We start from the raw sequence: 17,633 nt of genomic DNA, 5'->3' as shown, positions 1-17,633 counted from the left end.
GAGCTCATGCTGTGCTGATTAGAGGTGTGAAGAACTAGCATGTAGATTACTTTAGGCTTTGCCCTGCTATGCAGACAGCTGAGAACATACATAGTGGATGATAAATAGACTTCACAGCTCCGTGTCCCTATCTGCTTTCATGACCTCCCACAGACGTCTGACTTACTGGCCCACTTGCATATTCAAAAAAGGTCAGAGGGCAATCTGGGCGAGAGACCTGCAGTGTGAAGGGCTCCGGCTCCTCACCTCATCACTAGTGTTTATACTTAAACAAATACAGCTTGGGGATCTGCTGTAATTTTGATAATTTTTGGAAATATACAGGGCCTGAGCCAGGACCTCATCTTTCTGAACAGTGTCAAATAAATAAAGAATCATCCTTTCAGATAATCATTCTTGACTTTCAGCCACATCGTGATTTTATGAAGTATCTTTACACACATGACAATTGAGTTATAAAAATGTTTGAGGGAAGCTGCCCGTTTGTGTTTGTGTTCTGGGAAGAATCTGTGTCTCACCTGTCTTGTGTCTGTGCTCTCTGGTCACAGAGTCATGTGCGTGAGTCTTGCTGTCCTCCTCGCTGATGCCAGTGCTGCTGGAGTCCAGGCAGATCAGTGCCTGTGCGGCGGACTTCACGTCGTGCTGGGATACCGTCGATGCCGATGCTGAGGACACATGCTTGGCTACATCGCCTGGAGAGATGGAGAGTAACACAATGCAGCATTAACAGAGAGTAACCTGACCGTCACAGGACATTTGACAATGAATGACCATGTACTGAAGTGTGATAAGATATAGGATATGATGTGATATTATAAAAGACAATTCTGAAGCTGGATAAAACCTTCTCCTAAGATTAAAGGGATAGTTCACCCAAAAATTATATTGGAGGGGTGGGTGAAGTGTTTGAGTCCACAAAACAGTTCTGGAGTTTCAGAGGTAAACAGTGTAGCAGCCAAATCGAATACAACTGAAGATATTAGGGACTTATCTTCAGATGTAAAGAAACAACTGAAAAAAAACCTAACATGCCTCCATAATGCTCGCCATAATGCCCGACATTCATATTGGACTCCTCCCTGAATGAACCTCGTCAGAAGTTATTAGCGGACATTTAGGTTTTAAAACATGCTGTAGATGACATCGTTTCGAGTCAAATATGAATGTTGGGGCTTGCGGACACTTGGATGACACCACAGGAGCAATATGGAGAAAAGTCCCTAATATCTTCAGTTGTATTGGATTCGGCTACTACTCCGTTTACCCCTGAAATTCCAGAAGTGTTTTGTGTACTCAAACACTTCACCCACCCCTCCATCAGCATAGGGTTGAGTAGATAATGAGTGAATTATCTATTTGGGTGAACTATCCCTTTAAAGCAACATGTTTGATAGGTGATCTTGTGGTTTGTACTTTGCTAACAGTTAGGATTGGGAACTCAGGATGCAGGGCGTAAAAGTGAAAAGTTAAAGGCTTTGTATCGTATCGACCAGTGGCTGCCGTCAGCATTTATGTAAGTATTTTTGTGGATTAGGATTTTCGCTCTCACCAGTTGTGTATTCAGGCAGCAGCGGTAAGGGGAAATCCGGTTTTCTCTGCTGGTCCAGACGTCGCCTTCTCTCCAGCTCCTCCTGCTGGACGACTTTGGTCACGGCCTCCAATTGATGCTCCCTCAGTAACTTCCTACAAAAGAATAAAATATGTTTGGTTTCATCAACTGTCCCAGGATCTGTGTTAAAGGTTAGGGAGACGCATGGGTTCCATTGAAAATACATTAATATGATGATGACGACCATGGCATATCGAACAGTGCATTCTTTACAACTGTGTTAATAACTACAGGGAATCAGAGAATCAAATATCTGTGTAATTTGAAAGGTGTGAGCCATGTGAACCCACAGAATAATCACTTAAGCTCCGAGGAGCTACCAGTCACTTTTAGCTTCAAAAGTAAAATAGCCTGGTTGTTCACTACCTGCCCTGCACCAAACTGCTAATAACATTAGCAACTAGCTCTAGCAAAAACATTTAGCTTCGTAGTTGGCAAAAATTGATGCGTGACAGTTTAATACTATATCAAAATGAATGTACTTGTTCTAAGCTACTTTAGTAAGAGAAAAAAAAGGAACAGTTTATTGTGGGCTTGTAGGATGACTTTTGTACATTGTTAGAAGTTAGGTTCCCTCAAATTTAGATATATATCAGTTCCCACAAATAAAGGAATTTTGTTAAGTTACGTCAATTATGTCAATAATATCATTATTATTATTAGTAGTAGTGGGGGTGGATGTCATTGTCGTAGTTGTTGTAGAAGTAGTAGTCGTAGTGTTAGTAGTAGTCTGTCGTAGTAATTGTAGTTGTAGTAGCCTATGCTGCCATAATTTTGACAGCTGGACGGTTTCATTAGAGAAAGGCTTTAGACAAATCAATCACTTTTGAAATTCTGGAAAAGATATTCATGTGTACCACTTTGGATGAAATTGAATTGAACAACGCTAGTAATAGTGACAGACAAGAACCTTGTATCTCATTTTTACACTTACAGACACAAATAGTTAAATATTGTATCATCGACAGAGCCGGAGCTTGCAACTCTGACACACATGTTTGATATTATTCTTAAGAAGCTGTTATGTAAAAGCAACAGCATAGTTGAGGTTGAGCAACAGCATATCATGGCCGCTGGCAGCCGGAGGACTGACGCAGCAGGCGAAGCACATGTGTAATCACTGATAGATCTTAGAAGGAATTGGCCTGTCCTCAACTTATTCGTTGTAAATCCCACTTTCCAGCCAACAATGGGTGTTGTTACAATGTTGATATAATATGTGGTCACTGGGCTGAGTGAATGTTATTTTTCTCTGCACCGTAGCAGTAACATACTCAGAGGATTGTGTAATAATCCCATTGATCTTAAGGTTGACTGGTTACTACTTGTCAGGCAAAAGTCAGACAAATTTTTGGAAAGTTGTTTAAGAAAGTTGAAACTCAAATGTTATTAGTTTTTTCTGGCCCAGTAAGCGGATACAAAATTGAATTACTTTGTATTCTCGGTTGTTTCATACACACAAACAATATCGTTCTGACGACATGTCACAGTAACAACCAGACAGGGAATCTTTTTCTTTTTCTAATGATGTATATTGAAGTCAACATCTAACGCTGACGATGGTGGGCTAATGGTTGCATTTGAAATCATTATTTAAAAGTGTCTGACTAGCACAACCATTAGAGCTGAAGTGAGGATGTCGAGTTCAGTACCTGATGTTGCGTCTCATGTGCGCCGGTTTGGAGCTTCTCTTCTTGGTTCCCATCAGGGCGGAGGGAGGGGAGGGGCTTTGGCTAGCCGGCCTGGATCGGGGTCTGGATGCTGGCTGGTAGGGGGGAGGGTGGGCTGGCGCCTCCCCCAAAGGTGAGGTAGATGGGGGAGGAGTGCACTGCCACACAATTGGGTCGCCTCCCTGAGCCTCATTCTCGGAGCTGAAGGGGGCGCTGTGGGACTGGTCTGTCAGAGGAAGAGAAGAAATAATGGTTATTACCTCCATCCATGTCTGTTTGTTGGTTTGTAAGCGAGGTTACACGAAAACAAGTGAGCGGATTTCCACTAAACTTGGTGGAATGATGCGGTATGGGCCCTGGTAGACGTGGATCTGAATGGAACATTTCAACGTCAAAGTCCCAATAGCTGTGTGACCTTTATAACAGGGTTTATTTCTACCCCCCCAAAAAAATCTAAAGTAGAACATCCAGAACCTCCCCCTCGTCTTTAAGGCCGGGTGGGTGAGTATAGTTGTGTCATTTGATTAATGATGAGCATTCCTGTGGCCGTCCACTGCCACCGAGAACTGATTGAACTTCCAGTCACACACCTATAAATTATCCCCGTGAGTAATAAATCATAAAATACAATCATTATGTGGTGGTGAACAACCACAAGTTAAAGATGTAGTTCCTCCCAACCAATCAAGCAGCCAGTTTGACTGGATCAGCACTGTGTTATTTTTCCACTATCACTCACTGTTCACACTTTTGTCACTTTGAGGTGTGTATGAGACACAAACAGTCTCTCTCTCTCTCTTGTTTACTGTGCCTGAAATGGAAGCTTCCATTAAACTTGTTCAGCGCATTCCATTGCTGTTGTCAGCTGCAGCCTGTGAGCATTAATGTTTTCACATTGATTCAAATCACATTTAACTAAACTGAATTTTTAAAACCATACTCCTCTTCATCATCAAACTAAGCCAAAGTATAAAGTAATGAATTGCAGCTATAACTCTGATCTTTGTCTTTGTTCTGATCTTTAACAATCTCTTTGTTCTACCCTCAATCAGCCTGGATTTCACTTACACCTTCTTCGTCTTCTCTCATCCTCCTCCTCCTCCTCCTCTCAGTTGTTCTGCCAGAGACACACTGAACTAGATCTGAGGCTTATGTAAGAGCTGGATCATAAATATGGACGGCTTACGAAACACAAGACAGGACTCAAGACAGGACACAAAACAGGACACAAACACGATGCAGACACACATGAATGCACACACACATTCCAGAGGGACGAATGTTCACAGAAGAACATAGATCAACATATACATAACTTACACACAGAGAAATATGTAGGCTGGTCCAGCAGCAAAGAATCTGCCTGGCATGACTGGACAGACAAGGACACGCTGCCAACACACTTTTCAATTTCACGACGTTACTAAACATAGCCAGGCTAGTGATGCCACATTATGGGAATGAGACACACATCTACGACAAAGGCAATACAGGCTTGTTTCTTAAGGCTACAGGTTCAAGATAGGCCCAAATTTCTCTTTGGTTTGCAATGTGATGCTGCTGCTTAAAAACAGGCCAATTTGTTTTGTTAGTTGTAAAGTGTGTGCAGCACTGTAATGCCTTTCCTCTATTAAGCCTTTATTCTCCGGCTAACTTCGCTGTTCTTCTTCCAAGTATTTCAATCAAAAAGCAGGAAACATTAAGTACCACAGACTTAGACTGTGTCTAGACCAGCAAATGGAAAAGTGGACACAAGCTCAATACTTTGTAGCCAATCAGTGAGAGATTAGATTCACCAAACAAGTGATTTTATTTGTAGATATCACTGATTTATATTAATCATTCACTCTATCACAGCATCTAACCCTTGTTTTTTTGTCCCCCACCTCCCTCCAAATTACAGAACAGTTATATAACGATTCCTGAAATTCACAGAGCCTAAACGCAAACACACACTCCGAAGAGACACCGAGGGAGCAGACAGGAAGAGGGTAGAGAGATGAAAGTGAGGTCATTCAAAGAGAGAGATGCATTTCAGAGTGAGAGGAGGTGGACGGACACGGACACGGACGGACACACACACACACACACACACACACACACACACACACACACACACACACACACACACACACACACACACACACACACACACACACACACACACACACACACACACACACACATTAAAGGGAACATATTAGTGGCATGCAAACAAAGGATAAGGATCGAAAGGATAAGTCCAGGAATTATTCACCAGAGAGAGAGTAAGACAGAGAAATAGAGATACAGAGAGATATACTGGCAGCGCCTTAATTACATATGTTGTGAAATATGATTTTATTAATTGTTAAATTAATTAAAAGTTGCTGGAGCTATTATTTACAACAACTAAAAATAATAATAGTAATAATGAATGGCAATAATGATAATAAATGTAATGTTAATATATTATAATATTATATACTAATAAAAGGAAAATGAGAGCATTCAATAATTAAGAGAATAACAAAGTGCAAACTGATTATCCTGGATTCTGTACAGGACTTGTGTTTCCACTGAAGGAAAATGAGAGAGGCCATTACCAGACTGGTCACAGTTGCGGACACAGTCCAAACCTTTAACAACCATTTGAATGGGTTTACCAGAGAACTTTACATTATCTGCTTTAGAGAAAATAAGAACCTCCCTTTGGCTGAGCGGGAGCAGCTGGAAGAGGAGACAGATGCAGTATCACCATCAGGCTGACCATGTTGTTTCTGTCTATGAGCTGGATGACATATTCTCAGTATATTAATGCTATCAACATTAGTTGAACCATTGGTATTAATTAAAAGTAACAGGGGCAAACAGTCCTCTTTCATTGAGGGTGCATTATCACAACCTCCTCCACTATCGCCATGTTTGCTGTTCTCTTTTACATAAAAGGCAGCATAAATCAGTCTTAACATTTGATGGCATGGCCAGATACAGTTGACTAATGGATGTATCTTTGCCATGGTAAAAACTGTGGTAACATAACCTTTCAAAAGAAATCACATAACCCCGCGCGACATAGGTTCAGTCCTGTACTTAAATGAACCTACTGCACCTCTGCACCCTGGGCTGAGAAACTGGTAATGCAACCAAGTGTCTTGACAAAATGCTGAATCATCAGCAGTCAGCGAGTGTCACAGAGTAAACAGCACCCACAGCGAATTTTCCGAGCCATTAATTTGTTCTCTTACACACCCCCTGTGGGTCCAAGACTTGCTACTCCTCACATGAGCAACACAGAATGTACAAGGACAGATATGTGAATCCAGAGAATCTGTAACCACTGGGAACACAATCATAGGGTGTCTCGGAGAGGTGGGGGTGTGTAGCGGTGGGGAAATGTTCCGTAACCACAAGGTTATATAACAACCAAGTATAAATTACATGTTTATATAAGACTCTGCTGAAGAACGCAACACTGCAATGGCATTTCGGGTGTGTATGAATGTGTGTGTGTGCGCGTGCATATGCGTGTTACAAAATGGTTGGCATTCTCTCCAGTGCGTCAGTCTTGTATAGAGAGGAAGACCGCAGGAAAGATTAAAAACACAACACTTCTGGAGAAGTGTATCCACAAACTGATGGTACACAGTAAATACGGTATGTGACTGCATCTGGGTCTTGGCTGTGAAAAAACTGAAGAGTTGGTGATACAGTGTTTTCACCCCACAGTGGTGAAAACAGCCTGCATGGAATATCTGTTTCTTGTAAGTGCTCAGTAGTTTCTTTCCATAGAAAAACTAAATAGTGTCTGGAACAGATGGTTAAATGTCTTCCCTCAAGTTCAAAACACAGTCAAGGTTCTTATCTGTAAAGTCATCCAATAACATTTTCCTCAGCTTCTCTATTAGTTATACGGACTGTTACAGGACTGACAAGGACTTCTGGGTATCCAATTTTGTCTTTTATAGCAATTACTGCAATTTTAGCCTGTTCAGCAGAGTGATAACTGATTCATGATGTGATATTAAGGCTATCTCACTTGATATGCAACTGCTGCATGAAAAAAAGTAGAAACTAAGGCCAAGTTTCTATTCACATTTTGGTCACTCATCAAGCTGGGGTCAAACACTGGGGCCTAGTGGGTGTAATAAAACTTTACAACACATATTAATCATAATAAAGATGGTAGGTTGGTAATAAGTCCAAGGAAGTCACTGTTTGCATGGCATACCCATATACTATAAAGATGGACGACTTGACGGCTCCACAAAAGTGAAGCCACTGTGTCTCAATAGCCCCCTGCTGGCGGGCTGCCTTCACAGACCCTGCCTTTTCTATGCAAGTGAATGGGATGTGGACCAAACTAAAAAAACTAAATATATTTTCTCAAAGATGATTTCCGTTCGGTTATTTGTTGCTATAAAAAGCTGTGAACCGCCATGATTGACAGCTGAAACTGTAGCGTGTATTGGTGGGACCTTGCTGCGGCAGCTCCATACACCGGTCGCTACTGTGCAGAATTCATGTCCGCAACAAACAGCTTTATTTATTGATAGTGTGAGGAAGTGGAGATGTGTCGTCTATCTTTATATTCAGTCTGTGGTTCTGCCCAGCAACCAATCAGGTCACAACAAGAGAAAATACTCATAATGGACACTTCAAGAATAGTTAATTTAAGTGTACGTTTGACCTGCTAATTGCTATCATAATAAAATCTATCGCAGCTGTCAAGAAGCTGAGCTGCACAGAAGTAATCTCAAACTTTATGCAGTTGACAGGTTTGTTTGAGACTCTACAGAGTGAGGGTACAATATCATTGTACTTGTTGATTCTGTCTGGTCAGACACTTGAGTGGGGTTTGTTTCACGATGAAACCCAAAATACAGGCAGGCATGTGAAATCTTACTAAATGTCAGAAATCTGTTATTAGGTCGCTGCCTGCAGCAAGGCTGGTGTTTCATGGTCGGAGAATTAAAGATTTTTTTTTCTTTACACAACCTAATACCTGCATGACATTTATTTCCATCCATTAATCATGAACTCAGACAGCGGAGGCCAAACTGGGATGCACTCGCACAGAAAACATGAGATAAGGTAAGTCTCTAAACAGTGTGACCTACATACAGGTTCTGTTTTGTCCCTTAACCTGACAGACATACTTCTGAACTAAGGAGCCACAGTTGTCATGTGTGTGTGTGGGTATGTGTGGGTTTCTCCTGTCTGGCTTCCTGCAAAAGCAAACCCTTCTAGCTCGTCTTCCCTGTGAAACACTGACCTCCAAGCCCTGAAAAAATAAAACTGAATGTATAAATAAAAAGGCCGTTAGTCTGTGTCGTGCCCTCCTGTCCTCAGAATGCCACTTACGTAAGCAGATTAGAGATGACGCAGATATTTACTACAGCATGACGTTGAATCCACCCACACACACACTGTACACACACACACACAGTGTGCTTATCCAACACAGATGGGGATTCCAGGAAGTAGCCAGGAAATGTCGGGATAAAGGTATCACTGCGCAACAGTACAGAAATTATTAATCTTTTTATTGTTTCATTCAGAAATCACCCCGGGACTCTGATCTAGACGCTTCTGGGAAGGAAAATTAATCCATTTTACACTCTTTCTTCTCGGAACCATAAATATAACCATTCTCTTCTTATTATTCAACATGTTTGAAACATTAAATGTGAATTGTGTAACTTTTTGCTTTTTCAAATGTCAGGGAGAGGACAACGTTTTCCTTCTCTGTTAAACAAGAGTTGGTCACATAAGAGGTTTGAAACCACAGTTCCAGATAAAATAATCAGTGAACAATGAGCCTATCAATTTCCTCTTATGTCAATAAGATACGCAGTTTTCTCAAAAGAAAAAAGGTAGCGAGAGTTTATTTTGAAATGTAAAAATCTGATAAAACAGTAAAAAGGTTTAAATATATATAATATGTTAAAAGTAAAAAACGAAACAAAAATGCGGGTAAAGTAAGGGGGGCAAAATTAGATTTTTGTCAAATCTTTTTTAACCTTTTTTTCCAATGGGGGATTTTTGGAGCGACATAACTGCCTGTTTAACTACAAATTAAATTATAGATGTGTGGAAATCAGTTCCTACTGATTTGACTTCCTTTTTAAAAACATCTCTTTTTCTTGGTTAAAATTAGAAGCCTCTGCTTTGGGAATACCCAAATGGCAGAGATTTACAGTTTCGGACAATCTTATCTGACCTCGTCCTCCTCTTTGTCCCCACAGCAGTCCCTTCCTCATTCTAATATTCTCACTCCTCACCTCTTCATCTCACTACCTGTAGTCTCCAAGTTTTATCTTGCTTTATCTAAATTAACTGCTGTATTTTTCTGAATTTATACTCCATCCAGCTCTACTTTGATTTTTTTCTTTCCACCTCTCCTCTCTATTCATCTCTAAATTACCCTTGTAACGTCTGCCTGTCTTCTTGCTCCTCTGCTTTTGTCAAATTATGTCTTATCTCCCATCATTTTTCCTCCTCTCCTATACCTCATGCCTTTACCCCCCCTCTTTGTACAGATACGTATGAGTACGCTCATTGCACCATCGAGCTCTTTACTACATCAACTCATGCCGACTTCAACCAATTGTTTTTATTGGTTCTCTTGCATGATAGAGCCCAGCAATTAAGCAGTTGGACAATTTGAGCCTTTTACAGACATATAGGTATCTGCATATAAGCCTTGATTAGATTACTTTTTCATAATGGCTTGTTTTCCTTATCTACAGTATGCCTTCATTTTCAAGTAAACCTACTTATAATGCAATTCTGAACATATAATGCTCATATGGTAAAACAAACAGGAGCAAAATCCAATAGGATGTGGTGCTATACTTGGACTGCATTATAATGTGTAATAAAATAATTAAGTAAAAATTTTATATCCTTACTTTGCGGGAAAAAATTCCACACAACAGAATCAAGACAAACCCCTTAATAAATCCAAATTACAATTAGGATGTTGTTTACAACTAAAGGCCACACCCAACACACCATTCCTATTAAAATGTGGGCGAAACTAATTCCAGAAAAAATACCCTATATATTTAAAAAATAAAGTCTGGGATTCCCCTTCATCCAGAGATAAACACAACAGTTATGTAATGGCTGCTTCATCACTATTATTAAATGTTATTTAACTTCGGCTTGTGGCCAAACTGTTATATGATTACCTTCATATTGACTTTTGAATTCCTGACGAGTCCAAGAGACTGACAGACAAACACGCTAACGAGGCAAATACACCACCACACACTTAGCTGGGCTAAAAGACTTGTAGGTAAAATATTCCAGCAAATTAAAATGTGACAGAGACGTCAGGGAAATGATTTGATATGAGGAAACAGCAGTGTTGGTTCAGATGTGTTTGTATGAAAATGTGAGGAGGGAGGTCACAATGTCACCACGACTGAAATGGAGACACGATGGTTACAGATCAATGTGAATGCTGGTCAGTGGAGTATTGAGGTCAAAACCATGCAACACACACTTTGTTCTATTTCCACCCACCCACACACAAACACACACAAACACACACAAACACACACAGTCTCACTCAGACAGAGTTGCTTTCTAACAGACAGGCCACCGACGCCAGGGCTGGTTGGGCGAGGGGGGGCGCTTATGTAACTTCCGCCTCTGGCGGTTATACAACCAGAATGCTCACAAGAACCTCACGTCCTGTACGTGTGCACACATACACACACACACGCACGCACACACAAAGAGTCATCGAGCACACTCGTGAGAGCAGGCACACCCAGATGAACATGGGGATGTTTTAAGAACATGAAGAGCTTGAGAAGCACAAAGTTTGAGTCAATGCCGTAAATAGTGAGTCTGACCCGGGTACGTACAAGCAGGTTTACGATGATGAAGGTGGACAGACTGATGGACTGTTAGACAGATGAATACTTGAATATTTAACAAAAGACTGAAGAAGTAAACTCTGAAACCTGCAACAACAACTTCTTAATAAATTCCTTTTTTAAATCAGTTTCTGAGTCTTACCACAAAATAATTATTAGATTTCCTGGGTGTTTGATGTCCTTCCATTCATAAAACTCTTCTGCTGTTATGTTTGTGAGTTGCACACTTAATTTGAAATAAATTGCAAAAATTACTTATTGTGTTGCTTGGACTTCAGGGAGTCACAGAACATTGGATAATGCTCATCAATATCCTAGAACTAGATGTGATGTCTAGTAATTGGTCTAAAAATAACCAAAATATAAAATTTACATCGTTATGAAACAAAGAAAGCATCAATTCTCACATGAGAAGAAGAAAATCATTTTGTTTGCAGTTATCAGAATCAGTTAAACCAACTTACTGACTGATTGAATGATTACTTCAAAACAATTTGGAATAATGAGCATCCGAGGTGAGTGTAGCAGTAAAGGACATAATAGTGAAATAGTTTTTAAGGATTTTCTTTAAAAAAAAAAAGGTGTGGGGTCACATCTGACTCAAACTGTTCTCCACCAAGTTTTACGACACTGTGTTACATTTTTAGAAACATCCTGCTCCTCCAGATGTTTCTTTGTTTCTGGTTGTGGGCGAGAATGAGGTGAAACAAAACGTCTCTGCAGCTGATGATTTAAAGCAAAGCTGTCCCTTTGAAGAATTTCAAAAATGAGTCATCAGGCAAAATCTGGCCAAAAACCTTGTCTTGAACAAAGTAACAATGTTAAAGAAAGTTTTATTTATTATTGATTATAATTAATTGATTCAGGAGAGTCCAATTGAGAAAGAAATACCTGATATGAAAATTAAACCATGAACATGTGTTGGAAAATCCTCTCAGAAAATATGATTGGTGAGCAGGAGATACAAAAAAGTAAAAACACATAAAAAACTTCCATGAACAGCTGATAACCCAATGAGAATCATCTTTTACAATGTATTAATTCTTTCTAGTTTACTACATGTATCAGGAGTATTAAATCCAAATACGATCTTTCCAAATTCAGAATTAACTTCAGGCACATGAAACGTGACTGAGTGTGGTGAATAACAACATAGCTGACTAAAGTAACGTAACATGGGGATTTGCCAATCAGGTGAATAAGTAGGATATTAATGCCTGTCACATCTGATAGAGCGGACCAGCATTCTCCTACTCTGTTATTTACACTGTGATTAATGGTGAGAACAGTGGAAGTAAGAGGAGATCCCAATGATCCTCTCCAGCTGGTTTTCGCAGATTGACCGATTGGACTGAAGCAAAGATCATGACTAAAGATAAGGGAAGTGGGTTAAAACGAGAGGCCTGATACTCAGACACTTCAACACCTTTTTCTTCCTCACAGTCAATTGTTCATAACGTGAGGGAAAAAAACACCAGCACAATCGAAAAGAGAGACAAAAGAAAAGAAAAACACAAAACCAAGAAGAAGAAATACTTGTGGAGAGGCAGCCGTGGTGTCCTTCCAAACACGGACCAAGATCTAACTGGGTTACATAACTGAGAAACAATTGAACAAGACGACTGTAGCTGTCAACATGACAAATCAGCGCGCACACACACACACACACACACACACACACACACACACACACACACACACACACACACACACACACACACACACACACACACACACACACACACACACACACACACACACACACACACACACACACCTACCTTATATAACAGTCTGCCCTGAATGAGTTATTAAGGCCGCTTTATTAGAGCGAGGCAGGTGAGTTATAAAACCCTCCTGCTGGCTGTGTATGTGTGTATGTGAGCGAGAGAGAGAGAGAGAAAGAGAGACGGAAGAGGTGGATTCATGCTGTAGTAAATAACTGCATCATCTGTAATCTGCTTACATAGGTGGCATTCAGAGGACAAGAGGGCACGACACAGACTAGTGGCCTATTTATTTATCCACTCTCGGTTTTATTTTTTTCCAGCGGGGAGGTCAGTGATTAACAGGGAAGACAAGCAAGAAGGTGAGAAAGTCTAGAAATGTAGAGATGGGTTTGCTCGTGGAGGAAGCCAGACAGGAGAAACACTAACACACGTGTGTGTAATGGGGGTAAGAGACAAAACATGAGGCGAAAGGATGAGAGGGAAAGTATAAAGAGACATTAATGTGGTAAAGAGACAGGAGTGGAGGGGTGAGGTGAGGAAGAACGAGCTGTTAGTAGGCCAGTGTGTCACTGCTGCTGAGGAGGAAGAGGAGGAAGAGGGCAGATAAGAGGAGAGGGGTCACACACACTCATCACTGAGCTGGTCCGACTGTGGCGTGTTATGTAAACCCTTATTGACAAAAGAAAGCAGCTTCTCTCTGTGGCAGCCAAGAAGCAACACAGGAGACAAACAGGGATCTCTGCAACACAAGAGTAAATATTGTTTCACAAGGCTTTGAATGACTGGAATCAACCACAGAGTCAAAGGAGAGTTAACTTTCATGGTGCTGAGATCAGATACATCCGGTACCTCTCACACATCAAGATCTCTGCATTATTTCTTGACAAATGTTGAGTTTAAGTAAGCGATAAAGAAGAATCCTGGATCAACTCCACTCCAAAAGTTAATGGCTCAGACCTCACTCTTCCACCAAGTTTCAATAACATCATTTCAGTCGTTTTTGTGTATAGACAACAATGAAAAACTAACCTCCATGGCAAGAAGTAATAAACATATGCATACGTACATAATGCATTTGTATACTGTATTTTCTTTATTGTGCCTGTTCTACACCTCAGAGGCTCTATTGAACTGTTGCATGTTTTTCTGTCAGTAACTTTCTTGAATCTTTATTCTGTTGTGGACCTGCCCTCTGTCAGACATGCACACTGCCTTGTTATGGAAGCACTGCAGCAAGTCTTCTCTACATGAGGAAGAAAAGCTGTTATGCAAGGACATTGTCATTCAGCTTACATGAGGTGGACGAGACGTCCTGGCATGTTTAATGTTATTTTCAACATCATTTTGTCGACAGAGAACGTGTGGTTATTTGCATAAAACGCTCGGCTAATCATGCAATATTATTTCAGTGATTATTCAGGTTCTTTAGGTCTGATTGTTATCATGTAGTATTTGTGAAATTTTGACGTGGCCCCACTATCCTCATGATGTTCACTCTCTGATCATTAGACACTATACAACACGGCAAGCATTTAATAGGAGGGGATGGGTGAAAGTAAGGTAAGACAGCAGGAGACAAACAAACAGCATTAAAAGCTGCAGTTAAGGGGAATTCAATCTGAGATCTATACCTGCAGAGTGAGAGACAAATACAGAGAGGAAAAAGTCACTGTTGCTGAAATAAAAAGGAGGAAATTCACATTGATGGAGAACAAAGAATGCGGCGCTATGGTCTGACAGGAGGAAGCAGAGAGATTTAAAAAGAAAACCTCGATGTTTAACAAAGACAACATTAGGGAGGTGAAAATGGGAGCCATGTGTCCGGTTCAGCTGAGCCTACATCCCGCACGCTGTAGCATTATGAAAGCAGCCAGGATTCACGTGCTCTGCAGCGTTTGGCCCAGACCTTGAGGCTGGTCTGAACAGGACAGGTTGTTCCTGCCCAGCGTGCCGAGGCCAATTACATCCGAAAGGAGCGTCCACAGGAGAATCATTAAAGCAAGCTCCTTCCTGTTGTGTTGCACCACAGCTGCTGATACAAAATGATTTCCTGATGAACAAACTGTACTACCAGGCAGGTATGTGTGCAAATAACTAATACACACACACAACCTCCACAATAGATGTGAGGGAGAGCGGTGTATCCTTTGACGTGCCACTTTTCGCAGGGACAAGGCATCTTGTGTCTCTTTTCACAGCGATTCAAACGCAGAGCAAATCAAAGAATGACGAGAATGTAGACATTATTTATTTCCACATAAAGGATCTCTGTGGAGGCTTTTTCTAAATAAAACACCAACACAATGAGATGCAGACGCAGCACAACGCGGTGAAGACTGACAAACATCAAAACGAAAGAGGTCAACTTTTTATGGAAATTAAAAGTCCTAATCATGATCGGATGATCTTTTCAAATGCGGCGGTCGCTTTCATCTATAGCCCAGGGATAAATGAGCATCCGCAGCTTTTCTAACCTTTGGCTGAACAAACGCAAACACCATCTCTCTTCTTCTAATATCGGGACAAACAAAGCTACAAGGGTGAAGGATGTTCACAGTCAGGACAGTGACGTATTTGACTTTGTGTGTGTTTGACAATCATCAATTTTAAATATACAGAAAAGGCAACTGAGGAGTTTAAGGAAACATTCTCAGTCACCTGATGGTGTGTTTCATATTCTGTCATCCTGTGAGTTTTACACTTTTCCTCTGACTTTATTATAATTAAAGTTTATATTACTACCATGTATAAAAGAAGGGGTGGGCCAAATGATATCAGTCAATATAGATCAATGTAACATTATTATTTTGTTGTTATTCATGATTAATCTAATCACAATGTTTGCAATTCTATGAATGCAAAATGCTGAAATTAAATGTTGAAACATTTGGGGGGGGTAGATTTCCATCGTCGTAATTAACCTCATACTCATTCTTACATTTGACGTGTTAACAGGCTGCACTTAAAATGACACAAAACCTGCAGGAAAAGATACACAAAAAGGCCCATCTGACGCCGGGGCTCAGTTAAATCTTTCTGGAGTTGAATGTTTTACCTCCTGTAAGTTGACAAACTAACACAAATGTAAAAAGTTTAAATTTCAGTCCCTGCAGTTTAAGTATAGACAAAAGTAGTAACTCATTTTAGTGGCTCTCTGTCTCTGCCTCCTGACTTTACCCCCATAACCCACTGGTCTGATGAACCATATGTTTTTCCTGCCTACACATGCTCACGCTTTCAGCATGGCCCGATGCTGCACACATCCACCAATCACATGGTGGCATTGGTTTAGGTAACGTAGAAACAACCAATAGGAGGGTGGGCCCGAGACGACAACACAAGAGAGGTAGCCGGGCACACGTGGGAGAGAGACCGGCTGAGAGATGGAGGGAGGACTGACTGGAAGAGGGAGAGAATGGGATGAATTAAACGGAGGGAGCGGAAATAGAAGAGAGTGAATGAAAGGATCAGAATTGTGAGGAGATGAAGGTGTGGAGAGAGAAAACAGAGAGAGGAGAGGAGACAGCCAGTGTGCATGCTTCATGCATCCAGTGTTACACAACAATGTTAAGTAACTTAACACGTGTCAATCAACTGCTGCTGCACATTTCACACATCTGAGAGGAGTTGGATGAAAATTCTGCTTCAGTTCCCTTTCCCCCCATTTATCTTCTTTCTGATTTCATTCATGCTGCTTTTCTTCACACAGGATGCAGCTGGGCATCACCTCTGCAGCGTTCACTATCTCATCAGATCAACTGCTGAGAATCTGTGTAGCATTTCTTCCTCTCCTCAAAAGCCTCCTCACATCGCCAACCTTTCTGCAACCCATTTCTTTTCCCCTCTCTTCGCAGCTACTTTCCTCCCGGCCCTGAGGATTCAACCATTCAACAACACCTGCCTCAGGGGTCAGGGTGAGGATGTCACATACCTGCAAATGGCTCGGATTCATCCAGGAGCAACATGGTTGTGGAGTAAAGAGAAGAGCCGGTCTCCTCAGCTTTCCTTCGTCCTCCTCTCTCTTGTCTTTAGGTCTCTAACTCCCTGTCAAACTCTCTAAACCGCCTCCTCTTCTTTGAGAAAAAACAACTTGAAGAAGTACAAGAAGTGGGTTTCTCCTCTCAGCCTTGTTTTTACACTCGGCTGCTCTTTAATCTACTGCCTCAGTGACTGCTGGACCACTGCTCTGTGTGCTCCTCTGGAGTCAATATCAATGTGAGTGTGAGGCACAGGCAGGCAGCAGGGCTAGCAGCTGAAAACTTGCATAACCCTGGATGCTGGAGCTGGGGCCTCGCTGAGGGGGGACTCTCACGGCTGATAAGAGCCCGCTCCCCAAGCCCCCCTTCCAAAGAAAACCACTCCTCCATAACACACTCAAGAAAACAGAGCATGTACGGAAGCAGCCACCCACACACTCATGCTGTCTGTGTGTTGTTTAGTTTGAAAAAGTGGTTTGTAAAGCAGAACAGTTGCAAACACATACATGTTTGTCATTTGTTGGTTTAAAACTGCCTGAGAAAAGGGGAGAGGACACAAGGATATGAAAGCAAAAACACAACTACAATTAAAAGTATGATTATAAAAATATGATCCTCATTAAACCTTCACAAAAATACACAAATCTATAGATGTTACAGACCTGGGAAAAACAACACACACACTTTCACAAAGTATAAGCACAATTCTACACAGTCACTACCGACTCTTAACTTCTCACTTGTAAATTAATGTGAGACTGTTTTTTTCTTCTACA

The 17,633-nt window shown here is 41.1% G+C and overlaps 1 protein-coding gene across 4 annotated transcripts in view; it reads right to left on the bottom strand.

Annotated features, from left to right (window-relative positions):
* LOC117765314 (helicase ARIP4-like) overlaps positions 1 to 17,633 on the bottom strand; it is a 70,231-nt gene that overhangs the window by 17,186 nt on the left and 35,412 nt on the right. For 3 of the 4 annotated variants that reach the window (XR_004614551.1, XR_004614553.1, XM_034591768.1), the window contains 3 exons: positions 3,262 to 3,505; positions 1,550 to 1,683; positions 519 to 692 (listed from right to left, as the gene is read on the bottom strand). Coding sequence is in view for 1 of the 4 variants with exons in the window: in XM_034591768.1 (XP_034447659.1) it covers positions 519 to 692; positions 1,550 to 1,683; positions 3,262 to 3,505 (552 nt within the window). In the remaining 3 variants the exon portion in view is untranslated. Of the gene's footprint in view, positions 1 to 518; positions 693 to 1,549; positions 1,684 to 3,261; positions 3,506 to 16,811; positions 17,109 to 17,633 lie in introns of those variants that run through there. The other variant, XR_004614552.1, reaches the window with a different exon arrangement.

This window comes from Hippoglossus hippoglossus, chromosome 7 (assembly GCF_009819705.1).
Source record: "Hippoglossus hippoglossus isolate fHipHip1 chromosome 7, fHipHip1.pri, whole genome shotgun sequence".
In the NCBI taxonomy this organism is placed as follows: domain Eukaryota; kingdom Metazoa; phylum Chordata; class Actinopteri; order Pleuronectiformes; family Pleuronectidae; genus Hippoglossus; species Hippoglossus hippoglossus.
The sequence above is the reverse complement of the archived record's forward strand: the minus strand, read 5'-3'. Positions and strand labels throughout refer to the sequence as shown.